Below are 14,770 nucleotides of genomic sequence, written 5' to 3' on the forward strand. Positions count from 1 at the left end.
ACATGAAATCCTGAGAACTGCACTGCTCACCATTTTTTTTCAGTTGCTAGAGATGTTTATGTACATGTAAGTCCTGTATTCATATACACGAATTGGTGATGTACACTGTCTCCTAACTATCAACAAGCCACTAATCCGGTGTTAAGGTAGCGTGAACTTAGGGCTTTGTTAGCTTTCCTATCCTAGACATAATCACTTCAGCTGTCAGTAATCTCATCAGCCTCCCTAGAAACGCCCTCTGTCTTTCCTCCAGTGTATCTTACTAGACAGCTTCAAAGTAGGATTATTACTGAGCTTCCTAACTTTTCAGGTTCTTTCAATAATGGGTAATTCTTTTCACTTCTTTCCCACATTACTCTTCACTGCCCCAAATTCACCTGCAAGGGGGACTTGTTGAGGCGAAGATGATCTCCACAGGGACTTCTAATAATCATATTAGAATAATGACTATCTTTTATTGGGTACATATCTGTGCATGTTAACCCCTGAAATAGTAAATTAGATATTGACCATTTCCTCCTTCATACATTCAAAAAAATTGAGGTAAAGACAGACTATAAATTCTTGCCTAAATTCAACTAAATGGAGTTGAGATTTGGAACCTAGCTCTGGCTCTAACATGTCTGCCTATAACGATGCTCAGAATAGTTCCCGATCCTTCAAGAGAAGATGTGTTCACCATTATAATCTTGCTAGATTGGAATATTTCACTTTGCAAAAGGACATCCTGCCTCTACTTGCCCCAACTGACTTTCCTATGGGAACTGAGACTACTTATCAACATGAAAATGTTTGACCTGCGAATTATAACTATTCATCCTTCCTCTTGAAGCTTACGAGGAATAAAAGCTAAGCTCATCATAAAGGGTTCAGTGCACCTAAACAGTATCTTTTTTTCATGCAGAATATGCTAGCTTTAGTTGTCCCTAAAGGGAGAGATGTCAAAGGGAGATAAGATGATTTTTATGATCTCAGATGCCTGGGCACTTGTGATTGCACTACTGTGCACAAGGCAGATGTTGTCAGCTTCACTGGTGAGATGGGGACCCTGAGACTCAGAAAGGAAACTTGACCAAAGGTACGATCTATAAATGGTGCCCTGGTCTGCAGAATGTTTGTCAGACCCCTGCGTCTGGTCTCTTCCTCCTTGACTTAGAAGGCTGCCTTGGAGCAAACTGATTGCTGGAAACTGCATGAGTCTATCTTGGTTTATTACCGCCCTAAATTCCACATTTCTCCTCCCTGCACCTACCCATCTCCAACTTTCAATAACAACATCAAAGTTATAAAAAATATTGGTGAGTTTACTCTGGTTAGGCACCTCACTGGTTACTGTGAGACATAAAATGGCATAACTAATCAGTTCTCCCTTCCTTCTGGATTTTAAAGTTATTTGCCTTGGGATGTTACCACCGTCAAATGGATACTTAACAGGCAGTCTGTTTTGTGGCATTAATTAATCTTTTTTAGTTCATTCAGTTTGTATACTGCTGGCCTTTTCCTGTATGTCTATGCCAGGCACTTCTTCCTTTAAGAAATTCCTGTACTGACAGAGACACAATGAGATTGAGGAGGACAATAGTAATTGATGTTTATTTTTTTAGCAGATCTGAAAAGCAATTTTTGTTCTTTATGCAGAGGTTATATGTGCAGGTGGATGATTCTGCCATCAGTGTCCACGTAACTCAGCGTTGCTATCAGAGGGTCAACTGGGACTGACAGATTTGGTAATGCTAATCAGTACCAAAATCAAAGACAGTTTAAGTGATCAATTTGATGGTTTCATTGAAACATCCATAAATAGTGCTGTGTTTTCTACACAGATGAAAACATACAGCTGTGTAAGAAATCATAGTGCTTCCATCGGAATTTTATGCACACCCAACCTTTAGGACTGATACAACATCAAGAGTTTGTCAGACTAAATATACATAATAAAAAAGTTACGACTTTGCTTTGATCCTGCTAAGAACCCACTGCATACCTGGTCTGGCACACATGGTACACATGGCATGGCCCCAGTCTATTCTGAGCTGTCTTGCTAGACTGTCTTGTAAAACACATGTTTCTGGGGAGCACAAGGTGTTTATGAAGATGAACACATTAGCATTCTTCTAGGTGTAGGTATATTAAAAACAAGTACCACAGTGGTGCTCAAAACTGAAGCTTTCAATGCAGACATAAATACATTTCTATTCTGCTGGTTATCACTGTCAACCTACCTCACTGCCCAAGCAAATGGCATCCGGTACTTCCCCAGCTTGCTGCAAAACTGCCTGTTGGATTTTAGTATCTTTTGTGCATACTAAGGAAAAATAAATAAATAAAAATGTTGTTTAGAACATCACCGTCCAGGTAATGCTAATAAATAATTTCCATGTTATCTTATATTGAAACTCAGAACTATTCTGCTTTACTGGCTCATGGTTCTACCTTATAAAGAGCCAAGTGATACCCTCTGTGTTCAAATGACTGTGTAATTTTTTTCTTTCTTTTTAGTTTGGAAATTTCAAATGTAGAAAACACCCTTCTCTTTCTCTCCAACTTTTTTTCCTTTTTCTGTGACTTAAAAGACCTCAAATTATTGAATGGAAAGTGCTAGTCAATTTTACATTCATAGTTTGTCTTGTATTTCCTTTTATTTGTTACAGACAGAGGTTGGCAAACTTGTTCCCTAAAGAGTCATGCAGTAAATATACAGGGCTTTTTCACAGGTCACATGGTCTCTGTCCCAGATTCTCAACTCTGCCCTGTAGCAGGAAGCCACAATCTTAAATGGGTGAGTGTGGCTATGTTTCAATAAAGTTTTATTTACAAATAGAGGCGGCAGGCTGGATTTGGCCTGAACACCATAGTTGGCCAAACCCTGAATTAAAGGAGTCATAAATATGTTAAAACACTGCCCTGAACTGTCACACAATCTCAAATTCAATTGTTATATATTATTTTCCCAACTTACTTCTTTGTGTGGATAATATAGATTTTTAATATTTATTTTCTATTAAATAATAACATTCAATTATTATAGAAAATATAGCAATCAAAAAAAGAAAGCAGAAAAAATTTCCCTGTAGTCCCACCATTTAAAGAGCTTATGGCATTTCCTTCTCTCTTTCTTTCTTCACTTAGGTGTTATTATAATTTGGTAAATAATTAATTATTTTACCTTTTCATTTAGTTCAACATAAGCATTGCTGATGTCTTAGTAAACTGTATTTCCATGTTTTCAGTCAGATTAATCCTGATTTTTCATTATTGTTAATACTTTGGTCCTTCGGCAGGGGTTAAAGCTTTATTCACTTTTAAAATTAACTTCTACCAATAGATTCTCAGCAGAGTTGCTGAGTCAAAAGACATAAGCCAAGAGTATATACTTTAAAAACTTCCTGTTGGATACTCATTTCACTAATAAGTGAGTATTTCAAAACTTATTTATCAAACTTGATAATTCATCAAGGCAGTGTGATTTTATTTCTTGAAAGCAATTGAAATTATTTATAAATATTTAATATAAATATAGTATATATCACAATATATAATATATCAATATATAGTATAAATACAATATTAAATATACATTATTTATCAAAAGATGACATATTACCTTGTTGGAGTCTGGATTTTTAATATAAGGTTCAGCACCACTTGGAATGTTTCCCATCAGTACTTTCTCGATTTTGGCCACCAAAACAATGTCAGAATGTGGATTGCTTACAGAAAATATAGCCTGTGTACAAAGAAAACAGCTAATAAGCATCTGGGAAACCACAGTGAAGACATTTACAAAATTCTACTTTTTTTAGAGTACAGCTTTAAGGGAATTTTTATTTGAAAAATTGCTCATCTTAGGTAATCTATTGGTAAGAATGGAACCAGCATCCACCCCCCCCACCCGCCATGATGAGTAAACAAAAGTGCCACCTGCTTTGGAAATTTTAGCCATTCCTCTGGAAATCCCTTGATGGGAGGTTCTTCTGATTGTCTGGGAGTGACAGTGTCGATGTTTCCATTTTCCAAAGCCACGGAAGCCCCTGGGAGCATCTGCCGGACAGCAGGGTGGTTTAGATCCACGTGGAAATCAGCAGAGATCTTCCTGTTGTCTCTGAGGTCATAAAGTGCCACACTCACAAAAAAAGGTTCAATCTGCGGGAAAAAGGAACAATTGATGGTGTGGCATAAAATCATTACACAAACAATAGCCTCTTGGTACACTATTTAGTAAGGCAGTAGATAAAATACTTCTATTTATACATAGTATAATATTTCTATTTATAATATGTTATAATATATTATGTGTAATAAATATATTACAAAACTATATATAATTATAGTACATATATATAAAATATACTCAGTATGTATATTATATATAATATTAAAAAGTAGTATTTGTAAGAATGTTCCCAGAATCCTTTCTACCAGTGGTTGCAGATCCCAGCACTGTATTTTGTTGGTTTCTTCATTTGACTTTTCCTGCCAAATATTCTCTTTCATATGTTGTATATATGCAAATTCAACCTTAAAAAATTCTAGTTATTTCCCTTACACGCTCAGTGAACGTCTGCAATGTCAGTATCCTGATGATTCCTCGTTGTCAGACTCATGTCATTCTATTTTGGGGCAGTAATACCTCAGTTTGATGTTTGATTTTCATAGTTCATCATATCGAAAACACAAAAAGTCAACTGTCTCACCACCGGTAATGTTAACCCAAACATTCTGGTCATGTTGGCGTCTTCCAGTTTTCTCCATTATGATGTCTCCATTTTCCCTTTGGTACGTGATTAGCCTTTTTGGAGATATATTCTGAGATTACCCCAATGTCCTGCTACTTGTCAAACCCAATCCACCCAATTCATAACTCCCACTGGAATCAACCCCCACTATGAGGACTACCAACGGTGGTTTTCTGGTTCCACTATTCTTTCTATATTTGTTAGTTGGTATTCTACTGTAATGATGGACATTCCCTTATCCTTCATTTTTTGTTTTTTTTTTTAGGGGAAGAGGTAACTAGATTGATTGATTGATTGATTTTTTAAGTGGAGGTACTGGGGATTGAATCCAGGACCCTGTGCATGCGAGGCAGGCACTCTAACACTGAGCTATCTCCTCCCCCCGTTATCCTTCATTTTTAATGTATATAAATACACATATATATGTCCATACATATATGCATCTATACCTATATACATATATTAATATATACACATATATACATATATAGGGATTAAAAATGAGAGATACATGTGTTTGTGTGTGTGTGTGTGTGTGTGTGTATATATATATATATATATAGACTCATGAATTGCTATTTTATCAGTAAATTTCCACCTCTTTCTATCATTATTTACAGCGATACTCAAATTGCCCCAGACTTGGCTAGAGGCAAACCCTTCAGGGTGGCACCTGTGCCTTTACGGCAGCTCCCCATCACTTCTTGAGCACCCCTTTATCCAAGATGTTCCAGGCTTATCTTGTACTTTCCATGCCCCAGCCATTCCTCCAAGAGCCCTGTCCCTGTTAGTGACGGTGACATTTAGAAACCAAGATTGGGGTGCTTGTTATACTCATTGTTTCTGGGACACACGCACACGTACATACACATACGTACAATATTCACAGTTACAATGAGTTCTTTATATCTACCTGTATGTGAGTATTTATTAAAAACTCATGGGTTCATGTCGATACTTCCATTTCCCATCCAAATCCTCAAAGGTTCCCTCTAGCCTGCCCCTTTTTCATATTTTAAGTATTTCTTCCAAGAGTCAAAAACTTGGCTCTCATTATCATTAATCTATTTCCTCATTTGTTTAATCAATTTACTTGCTGTTTCAAAGTAATCCATCTCCCAACCACAGTCACCATCTTCTCTAGTTGCCTCCTCTGCCCCACCCTGCACAGTGCCCCATATCTCCACAAGTCCAAGGGCACGGCACCTCTGAGCCTCCATGTGGCTTTCTCCCCACCACCATCTGGATTTCTTGTGCTCCAAGCCTGTGTGTGACTGCCCCCTTCACTTCTTGTCACCACGCTAGGAAGGAAGAAGATGTGAGATAAAGGGAAAATGGGAAGGGAAATAAAAATGGAAAGGAAAGGAAAGATTTCTTTGGTTGAGTTTTTAAAGAAGTAGGAATTAGGGAAAGAGGAGGTCAGAAGGGGCTTCTAGCAGGTTGAGTAACAGGGGCAAAGACATGGAGACATGAAAGAATGCAGGACTAGAGCATCAGAGTGAGATGAGAGTGGAATTAAAAATTAAGATGTGTTTGTAGAAGACGCATTTGAGAGACATTAAGGAGGTACTTGGAAATCCACTGCACACGTACCCGTGTTGGTTGGTTAGAGAGAGAGGTTTGTAGGAGCGTGAATAAGAGAAAATTTCCAGGCTTAGGGCTCTAGGAAACTAAGTGGATGACAATGTCATTCACCAACACAATAAAGATACAAAGATGGATTCTTTGGTACATGGAGAGTCATCTGTAGGATGTTCCAGGGGCAGTTGGATATATGAGTCTTCAGCCCAGAAATTTTTAAAAACAAGTCAATAAAAATTGTTAAATGCCGCCAAAGTATCACAGAAACTGAAGAAAAAAGACTCAAGAAAGAAATAATTTTCAACTAGAAAAACTTCAAATGCAATGGAAATTAAATAAAACAAGAATTGAAATAAATACATGTATATGTAATTGTATACACAGACATATAAATGTATAAATACATATGAATAATTATACACATGCATATATATATATATGTAATCAACTACAGGCTTCTTAAGATGACTATACTTACCAAAAACACTTCTACGTATGTTTTTGCTACTTAATTTTGAATTGATCATCCACCAGTATTCTGTGGACAAGCAAGTTATACACAAAAACCACACTGTGACTCAGTTCATCATTGTAGGACTCGCCCAATGTGGATTTGCTGAATGTTTAATAAGTATCTTGTGTTCTTTGAAATGCAGTATTATGGCCAGCAACAGGCATATCAGTTTAATTTCTTAATATTAGCAATACTTGCCAGCTCCCTTAATGTTAGAATTATACATATAAAATAAAATTCAATAAGTTATCTTTAAAAAAAATAATACCATCGAAAAGTAGAAGATTTATATTTTACCAATTTAATTTAGTTTAGAAAAACTCTTGGTTTGGGGTAGTGGTGAGTCTGCCAAGAGTTGAAAGACAAAATTACATGGAAGTAACTCAGGTAGGAACCCCAAACATACTGAAGGTCAAAGGGAAAAAAATCCTTATTTTGTGTGTGTGTGTGTGTGTGTGTGTGTGTGTGTGTGTGTGTGTGAACTGCTGCATTTTGATTTTCATTTCTGCTTCCTGTATGGAAATAAATTACCTACTTTGACAGCCCATCAGAAACCAAAGCTCATATGGCGATTCATTTATTTCTTCCAATCCACCTTTTCAACTTAAATGTCACATCTTACTTTTTGAATCACTGGCTTTTCAGCAAGAATTTGTTTAATAAAGCACCTTCACAGCCTAACAAGTTAAGTCATAGGTTTCTTATGTGTACTTTACCTAAAAAATATCCAATAATATGATATTTTAAATGTAGCTCTGCTGTGAGGCAGCTTCGTTAGTTCAGATTTTGGGAATCGATTTCCATTTTCAAAGAAATATTTTACACTATAAAACCACCAACTTGAATTTGGTTTTCAATTGACTGACTGAAAAATTACATGCTGTCAAATATCGCTTCCCCATCATGAAAAAGTTTTAAAGCGTCTTTTCAGAAGCTCATTTATTAAATGCAATAGTTGGCTCTTCAGCAACTTGGAGAAATATTTCAATTAGTTTAAAAGCATCCTCACTGATTAAAAAACAATGCGTTTGAAAGTAGTGACATTATTAAAAGAATTATCAGTGAATAAACATACAAAGATTAAAAAAAATAATACCATTATTATTATTATTATCTGAGTTCAGATAAGGCTGTTTTGTTAGTTTTTTGTACTACTGTTTGCAAGCACAATGAAATTGTTAAAAACAAAATCTCTTAGTTTTTTAACATTTATATCGAGTGTAAAATAAAAATACAGACATACAAAGCCCTCAAAATCGACTTATCCCTCTGCCCCACCAGATATGAAAGGGCTCACAAAAGCTACTCTCTGAACTTGGACGTGTTCTCTTGGTTGGCCAGACCGGCCCAAACAGACACTTAGCCTCTGACCATGGGCTTTAATATGAAGACAAGAACCCACGTGGGAGGAGTCACATGCCCCTGGCACTGAAAAGAAAAGCCCAGGATCTCTGAGTTTCAGTTTTTTAATTTAATTTTTAAATCGCCCTTAAATCGCACCTAGCCAAAGAGAGCATTTATTTTTAGTGACTAAAATGATTAAATGACATTATGCCTTAGGTTAAATTTTTCTGGCCCCCTTTTCTATATACATAGAAATTCCTACGTGATTCCCTCTAGGTCACCGCCTGGATTAGACGTCCAAATTCACATCTCTGCTCGGGCCACTCCCTTGAATTCCAAACCTGTACTTGAATCTGCCCAATGGACATCTCTGTTTGGGTCTCTAATAGGCCACCAAGCTTCATATGTCCATATGGACTTTTTGGCTTGGATCCCCCAAAAGTACTCTTTCTCCAGTCTAGCCCTCTCCTGAGGCACAGAAGTGTTCAGAGCAAAAGCTAGGGACTCATCCTTGAGATTCCTTCCCCACCCCCATCCTGTCTATCCAACATATCAGAAAAACCTTTCAGTTCAATTTACAAAGCATCAGTCATATCCACCCATTTCTCTCCTTCCTCCTGGCCAGCCCTCATGCCAGGCATGCTGTGAACTGTGGCAGGAGACTTCTAACTGCCTTCCCTGGTCAACTCTTTTGTTTCCTCCAATCCATTCTTCTGATGGGATGCTTTAAAAACACAAATTAGATCACACCATTTTAAAGTGCTTTAGAACCTTGAATAGCCTCCACTCACACTTAGGATAAATCCGAGCTCATCACTACAGCTTATAAGACCCTGCCTAATCTTACCCCGTACTGTTTCTGCCCCCCTCATCTTGGCCTGCCTTTCCCGTCAGTCCCTAGAACTTGCTACGACTTATCTGTCTCAGGGCACGCACACGTGTTCTTTCTTCTGCCTGCAACCTTTTCCCCTGACCTGACTTCATCCTTCTCAACCTTTGGTCTCTGTTCAAATGTCACCGCCTCAGAGAGGCTTTCCAGGCTCACCCCACCTGAGGCAGCCCTTTTCCCAGTTCCTCTGCATCACATCTCTCTACAGTGACTTATCTGAAAGAACTTTGCATAATGCACAATCATCTTGATTATTTTCTTGTTTTCTTATTTACTCCCTGTCTTTTCAAAAAAGAATCTGATCTTCAAGAGGCCAGGGGTCTTGTCCATCTCGCTCCCTGCTGTTCCTCCTGTACCTAGAACAAGTCTGACTCACTGAAAAAGTGTTTGCTGGACAAAGAATACATTTGACTTCAACGACTTTCACTCTTATTCACATACTTAGTGCACAGTTACAGTCACAAAACATGACGAAGCTTCACTTTGAGGGCTCTTCCCTTACCGGTGATACATTTCCGTTTCAGCTCACTTGTCAACAAGAATCTCACATGTAACATTAAAAATATCATACCTTGCATGCATCGTATGTATAAACTTCAAAGCAATTTCCCACGTATTAGAATAACAGTGAATATTTAACAAGTGCTCACTATGCACCAAGCACTGTCTAAATACTTTCCATATATTACCTCGTTTAATCTTCACGATGACTTTTAGTTCCTGTTATTTTTCCCCATTTACAGAGGAGGAGACTGAGGGTAAAGCCACCTGCCCAGTGTGGCACCAGGGGTTAAGTGGGAAAGCCAGATGCGTGCTACTTGATTCTCCTCGTTAAACCTGAGGTCCGTAGCATCTACAGTTATCCCTCTACACTACCAGGAAGAAGGATGCTCAGAGAATAGTGAGGTACCTGAAGACCCAAGGGCAGTAGGTGTTCGAGTCTTTCTGAAAGACTCCACCCATTCTGCCAGCCACTCTCTGTCAAACTAACAAGGCTCGCTTCACTCCATCATAAACAGAGATGTGCAGGGGACCGCGTGTGCAACTTGCAGAGAGAACTTAATGTTGTTTTTCCCTTCCAAAAGCAAACGTGGCTTATATCATGGATCTGTTAAGGTGAAAGATGACAACTGATTTACTAGAAATTAGGTCAGAATGCATTAAAAAAGAATGAAAGGGAACGTGCTGATATAGTAACAATGATGTTTGATGGTAGGATTATGAATGATTTTTATTTTCTTCTTTATAGTTCAACCTTTAATAATGTCTATTCTCAAAAAATGTCCCATTCCTTCTCATAAATTTACAATTAGTATAGAATTGTCCCCTAGAATACTAAGAGAGAACTGTCAAGAGAGCCCACTTGGTAGGAAGAACATCTTGTATTGATTTAATGAGCACAATGATGTTCCCAAAATATCAGTGAAGCATCTTTTTTTCCTACCATTTACACGTATTATTTATTTAACATTTGTCTCATATTACTTTACTTGGGTCACTATCTAACCTTGTCTTAAGCAGTAATAGCTGTGAAATCACAAGATGGACTTGTTCGTTATAAATACTCTCTAACATACATTAAAATTAACATATAAATATTAAAATAAATGTGTTGTTTTAAAAGGCATCTCAAGTTCCACCAGGAAGATACAAACAGTATCTTTGGAGACTCTGAACCACTGTGCTGATTTAATGGGATGCATTTTAGAGCTAGTCCCTTTGATGCTTCTTTCTTTAAGCTAAAAGGGGAATTTGGCGGCAGCATGTTGACAATTCCACTTCAGAACATTGTGCACTTTTGTCATGTGGGAAAATGTGTCAGTCATACCCCCTGGTCCACTAGAGGGTATGAACTCAGTGCCTGGGATTATCAGGAATAGAAAAGATTCTGACTGGGGTGCTTGATGTTGGCTGACTGGTACTGGACGTAATGGAAGAGAAACTTACATTTGTTACCGGGTCATTTTCATTCTCTGTAACGCATCCCTGAAGATTTAAGTTGAGAGCTTTACAAATGACCATGATTCTCTTGGCAGCTTTTTCTTCGAATGGTTTGATCACAAGCTCAGGTTCTAAATGGTCCTTTTTCTGAAATTTCAAGCTCTGAAACAAATTTGGAAAGTTTCACTCGACAAATACACATCACAAGAAAAGAGATTCTAAATTATAAACCACAGTCGTACAAATCAAGTTCACGTCTGCTTAGAGAGAATTCCAACTTACGTCTATATCTGGATCCAGGGAGAACAGATTCAGCCTCTCCAAGTTTCGAGTTGTTTTGACAGTCTCTTCCGTTTCTGTGAGGTACTACAGAGAAAACCGTGTTAGCACTTCGCATCTAAACAGCCGGTTACCTACAGCCCAGCCCCACCCACATGGCCAAGGTGTAGCTCCTTGGGATTATTTCTGCTTTTAATATCATCCAGAACACTCGGCCAACCTTATAAAAACATGCTCTTATTTTTTGACTGCTGGACTGCTTCGTCTAAATCTTAAAAGAAAGCATTTCCATCTTTTCCATGAAAGCAGTAAGTCACAAGTAATGCAAGTTTATTTGCATAGTCAAATGTCAGCTTTATTACTTTGGTGAAGTCCGGGTGTAGGCTGTTCTCTGAAGACTCCGTTTCCTCTGGCGTGCATTCACAAGTTATAGAATTATCCAGGGAATCTTGAAAACACATACCAAGACCGGGTTATTAAATAATCCTCATGAATCACACATGTCCCTAGCCTGTGACATCTCAAAACTGGGTTCGACTCATGAGTGATGAGGGTTGGTGAGCAGACACCTTCACTGAGTCCTGGCTCTGGTATTGTTAAAAGAGCTGGGTTTGGAAATCAGACCATTTGGGGGTTCTTCCCATGACACCATCCTGTGCCCATAAGGACCCTGGACCCGTTCAATACTGCATGTTTACTTGGCTGACTTCATCAACGCATACTAAAGTTTTCTTATATATGTATATATTTTTGATGATTCTGACTCTCAGGCCATCAATTTAAAACCCACATTCTAACTTCAGTTAGTTAAACTCTTTAAGACTCTCTGATCAGTAATCTAGTTGATTATTATTCAGTAAATCAAGAAGGTATAACACCTACTATGGTATATAGCAGTGGTGTTAAAATCAATAATCATTTTCTTTCTCATTATTCCGTGACTCTCTCCCATGATACTTAAGACTACCAGAATTTAAAGACTTTGGTTTTAATGCACCATGGTGTTGTGCAAAATGTCTTAAAATAGTTGTCCTATAGGAGAGGTGACAGGGTGAACTTGTCTTCCACGTGGCTATGGACCTGTTTCTCTCCCCTACTTTTCACCCCTTCTTTCCTCTCTCTTACTCTCTTCTCTTTGCCTAGAATGGATTAGAAACTTAAGAAAGAATTAGGATGGACAGAAGAAAATTTTTTTATCTTATATAAAACTCTCTAACATCACGCAAAATGTATGGAACTCTCACCTTCAGGCTGATCTCAGTGGGGTCAAAAAGCACAGTGAAAGATGCCTTTCAACTAAAAGGAAGCAACGCCTACTTGCCTTTACAGAGTATAGCATTCATTAATTAAATTTAAAGAAAAGCTATAAAACACAGAATAGCCCTGCTCACATCCCATCAATCATGGGCACATTTTTAATATTGCTGACAAACGATTCTCAAGATCATTTGCTCGGTGTCAGCCTCAGATCCTGGCCAGTCAACTCAAAATCATCCCTCTGGCTGGTGCTGGCTATTTAGTAAAAGTAAAGGGTTGGGGTGATTTCCTGGAGCTAACAGTTCAGCACTGGATGAGCCGGACCTGACGGCTACCACAGTTACTAGAAGCTGAAATGAACCAAATGCACAGGTCGCACTGGGCAAAGGGAGGGAAGCTCACCCAGCCCCAGATCCGTGAGCTCCGTGCTCCTCCTGCCCTGAAGGGCCCCCTCAGGACTGATCTGCAGGACACGGTTGAGGGTGTGGATCCAGTCATCCATATCTGACTCCGTTTCAGCAGCCAACACAAAATAGGTCAGGTCATTCATTTTCAATTCAAAGGCGTATTTTCTCAGTCTGTTATTCTGTAGTAGAAAAGGAAAGAAAAACATCAGATAATCAGTCTTAGAGAGTGAGAGACTTTTTTTTTTAAACACTTTTATTGTGGTATGGTTCCCATACAGTAAATTACACATATTTCACATGTACAATTTGATGAATTTTGATAGATGGATACACCCACAAAACCACCACCACAATCAAGATAGCTAACATTCCTATCACTCCCCAAGACGGGCAGACAGACTGTTCTTAATGGTTCTTTCCAAGTGAGGACGTAACATAAAGGCGATCTTACAAAACAGGACAACAATTTAGATGGGTCAGAATCACTTTGTTTGGTTTCTTTCAAGGCTTTTTGCATAAGGAGATATTTTATGTAAGTTGTCATTGACCGGATGAGCACGTTGCTTAAAAACGTCCTCGTCAGGCACATGTGGGGCTTCCTTCAAACAGCTGCAGTGAGTTTGCTGCCTTTACTTTCTCACCTTGTGTTCCATTCACAACTCACTCCAGTTGAGCTTTTGACCCCATTACCTCCCAGAGGCTGCACTTGCCAAGGTCACGAACAAACCCATGTTGCTGTACTCTGCAAGGGAAGTCTCTTTCTTCACATCTTCCTTGACCTTTCAGCAGAATTAAGACCGTGGCCACTCCCTCCATCTTGAAACCCACCTATCTCTGGTTTCCGTGACCACACTCTTCTCTGGTTCTCCTTCCTCCTGAATGGTGACCACTTTTCAGTCACCTCTACTGGATCGTCCTTATCTTGGTGACTTGTAATGCTACCTTCAGCTCTCCCTGAGACTCCTTTCTTTCTCATCTGGTCCAATGATTTTAAATGACATCCATATGCCAGAGGTCCCCAATTCCTTTCTGACTCTGGCTTCTCTGTCAACCTCCAGACTCTTCTCTAACTTGACATCTCTACTTTGCATTTTGTGACCAACCCATGGGGCTTTGTTCTAGTTCCCTGGATGTGCTCCCATCATATGGTTTGCTGCTGCCACAAAGGTCTGAAACAACCCTCCCACCCCAGTCACCAGGCGGGTATTCCCCCCTCGTGTACTTAGGTGACTTGTGTTCACTCTTTGGATTGCAACGGAATCTCTCCCCAGGGGGAGAGGGACAGAAGCTCCACACACCCTCCCACACGGTCCCCTGGGTGCTCACAGAGGAGGTCCAAACCGTCTGTGATCTGCACTGACACAGAGAGTCTAAGGACAGAGACAGATGGCTGAGAGCAGGCGTAAAAGAGACATGCTTCCTATTACAGTATGATATCTTTCAAGAAACAACAGGAACAGAAAGAGACACTCAGGAAAGAACTACAAATGTCCAGAGCTCAGAATATAGCTTTTTTTTTTTAATGGAAGTAAAGTTGATTTATAATGTTGTGTTAGTTTCAGGTGTACAGCAAAGTGATTCAGTGATACATATGTATAGTTATATATACATACATATATTCTTTTTCATATTAGTTTTCATTATAGGTTATTACTAGATATTGAATACAGTTCCCTGTACTGCACAATTAGTGCTGCTCTATTTTATATATAGTCATTTGTATCTATTAATCCCTAAATCCTAATTTATCTCTCTTTCCCCTATGGTTTTAGTAACCGTAAATTTGTTTTCTATGTCTGTGAGTCTATTTCTGGCTTGTAAA

At 38.7% G+C, this 14,770-nt stretch overlaps 1 protein-coding gene across 14 annotated transcripts in view; it reads right to left on the reverse strand.

Moving 5' to 3' along the window:
* The window catches only part of DOCK10 (dedicator of cytokinesis 10), a 241,535-nt gene that overhangs the window by 78,541 nt on the left and 148,224 nt on the right, over positions 1–14,770 (reverse strand). For all 14 annotated transcript variants that reach the window (XR_010380702.1, XM_064485215.1, XM_064485213.1 and 11 more), the window contains exons 8-14: positions 12,944–13,127; positions 11,647–11,732; positions 11,288–11,371; positions 11,012–11,167; positions 3,922–4,143; positions 3,605–3,727; positions 2,223–2,305 (exon numbers count right to left, since the gene is read on the reverse strand). Coding sequence is in view for 13 of the 14 variants with exons in the window: in XM_064485215.1 (XP_064341285.1) it covers positions 2,223–2,305; positions 3,605–3,727; positions 3,922–4,143; positions 11,012–11,167; positions 11,288–11,371; positions 11,647–11,732; positions 12,944–13,127 (938 nt within the window). In the remaining variant the exon portion in view is untranslated. The remainder of the gene's footprint in view (positions 1–2,222; positions 2,306–3,604; positions 3,728–3,921; positions 4,144–11,011; positions 11,168–11,287; positions 11,372–11,646; positions 11,733–12,943; positions 13,128–14,770) is intronic.

The sequence above is a fragment of the Camelus dromedarius genome, chromosome 4 (genome assembly GCF_036321535.1).
Source record: "Camelus dromedarius isolate mCamDro1 chromosome 4, mCamDro1.pat, whole genome shotgun sequence".
Taxonomy (NCBI): Eukaryota; Metazoa; Chordata; class Mammalia; order Artiodactyla; family Camelidae; genus Camelus; species Camelus dromedarius.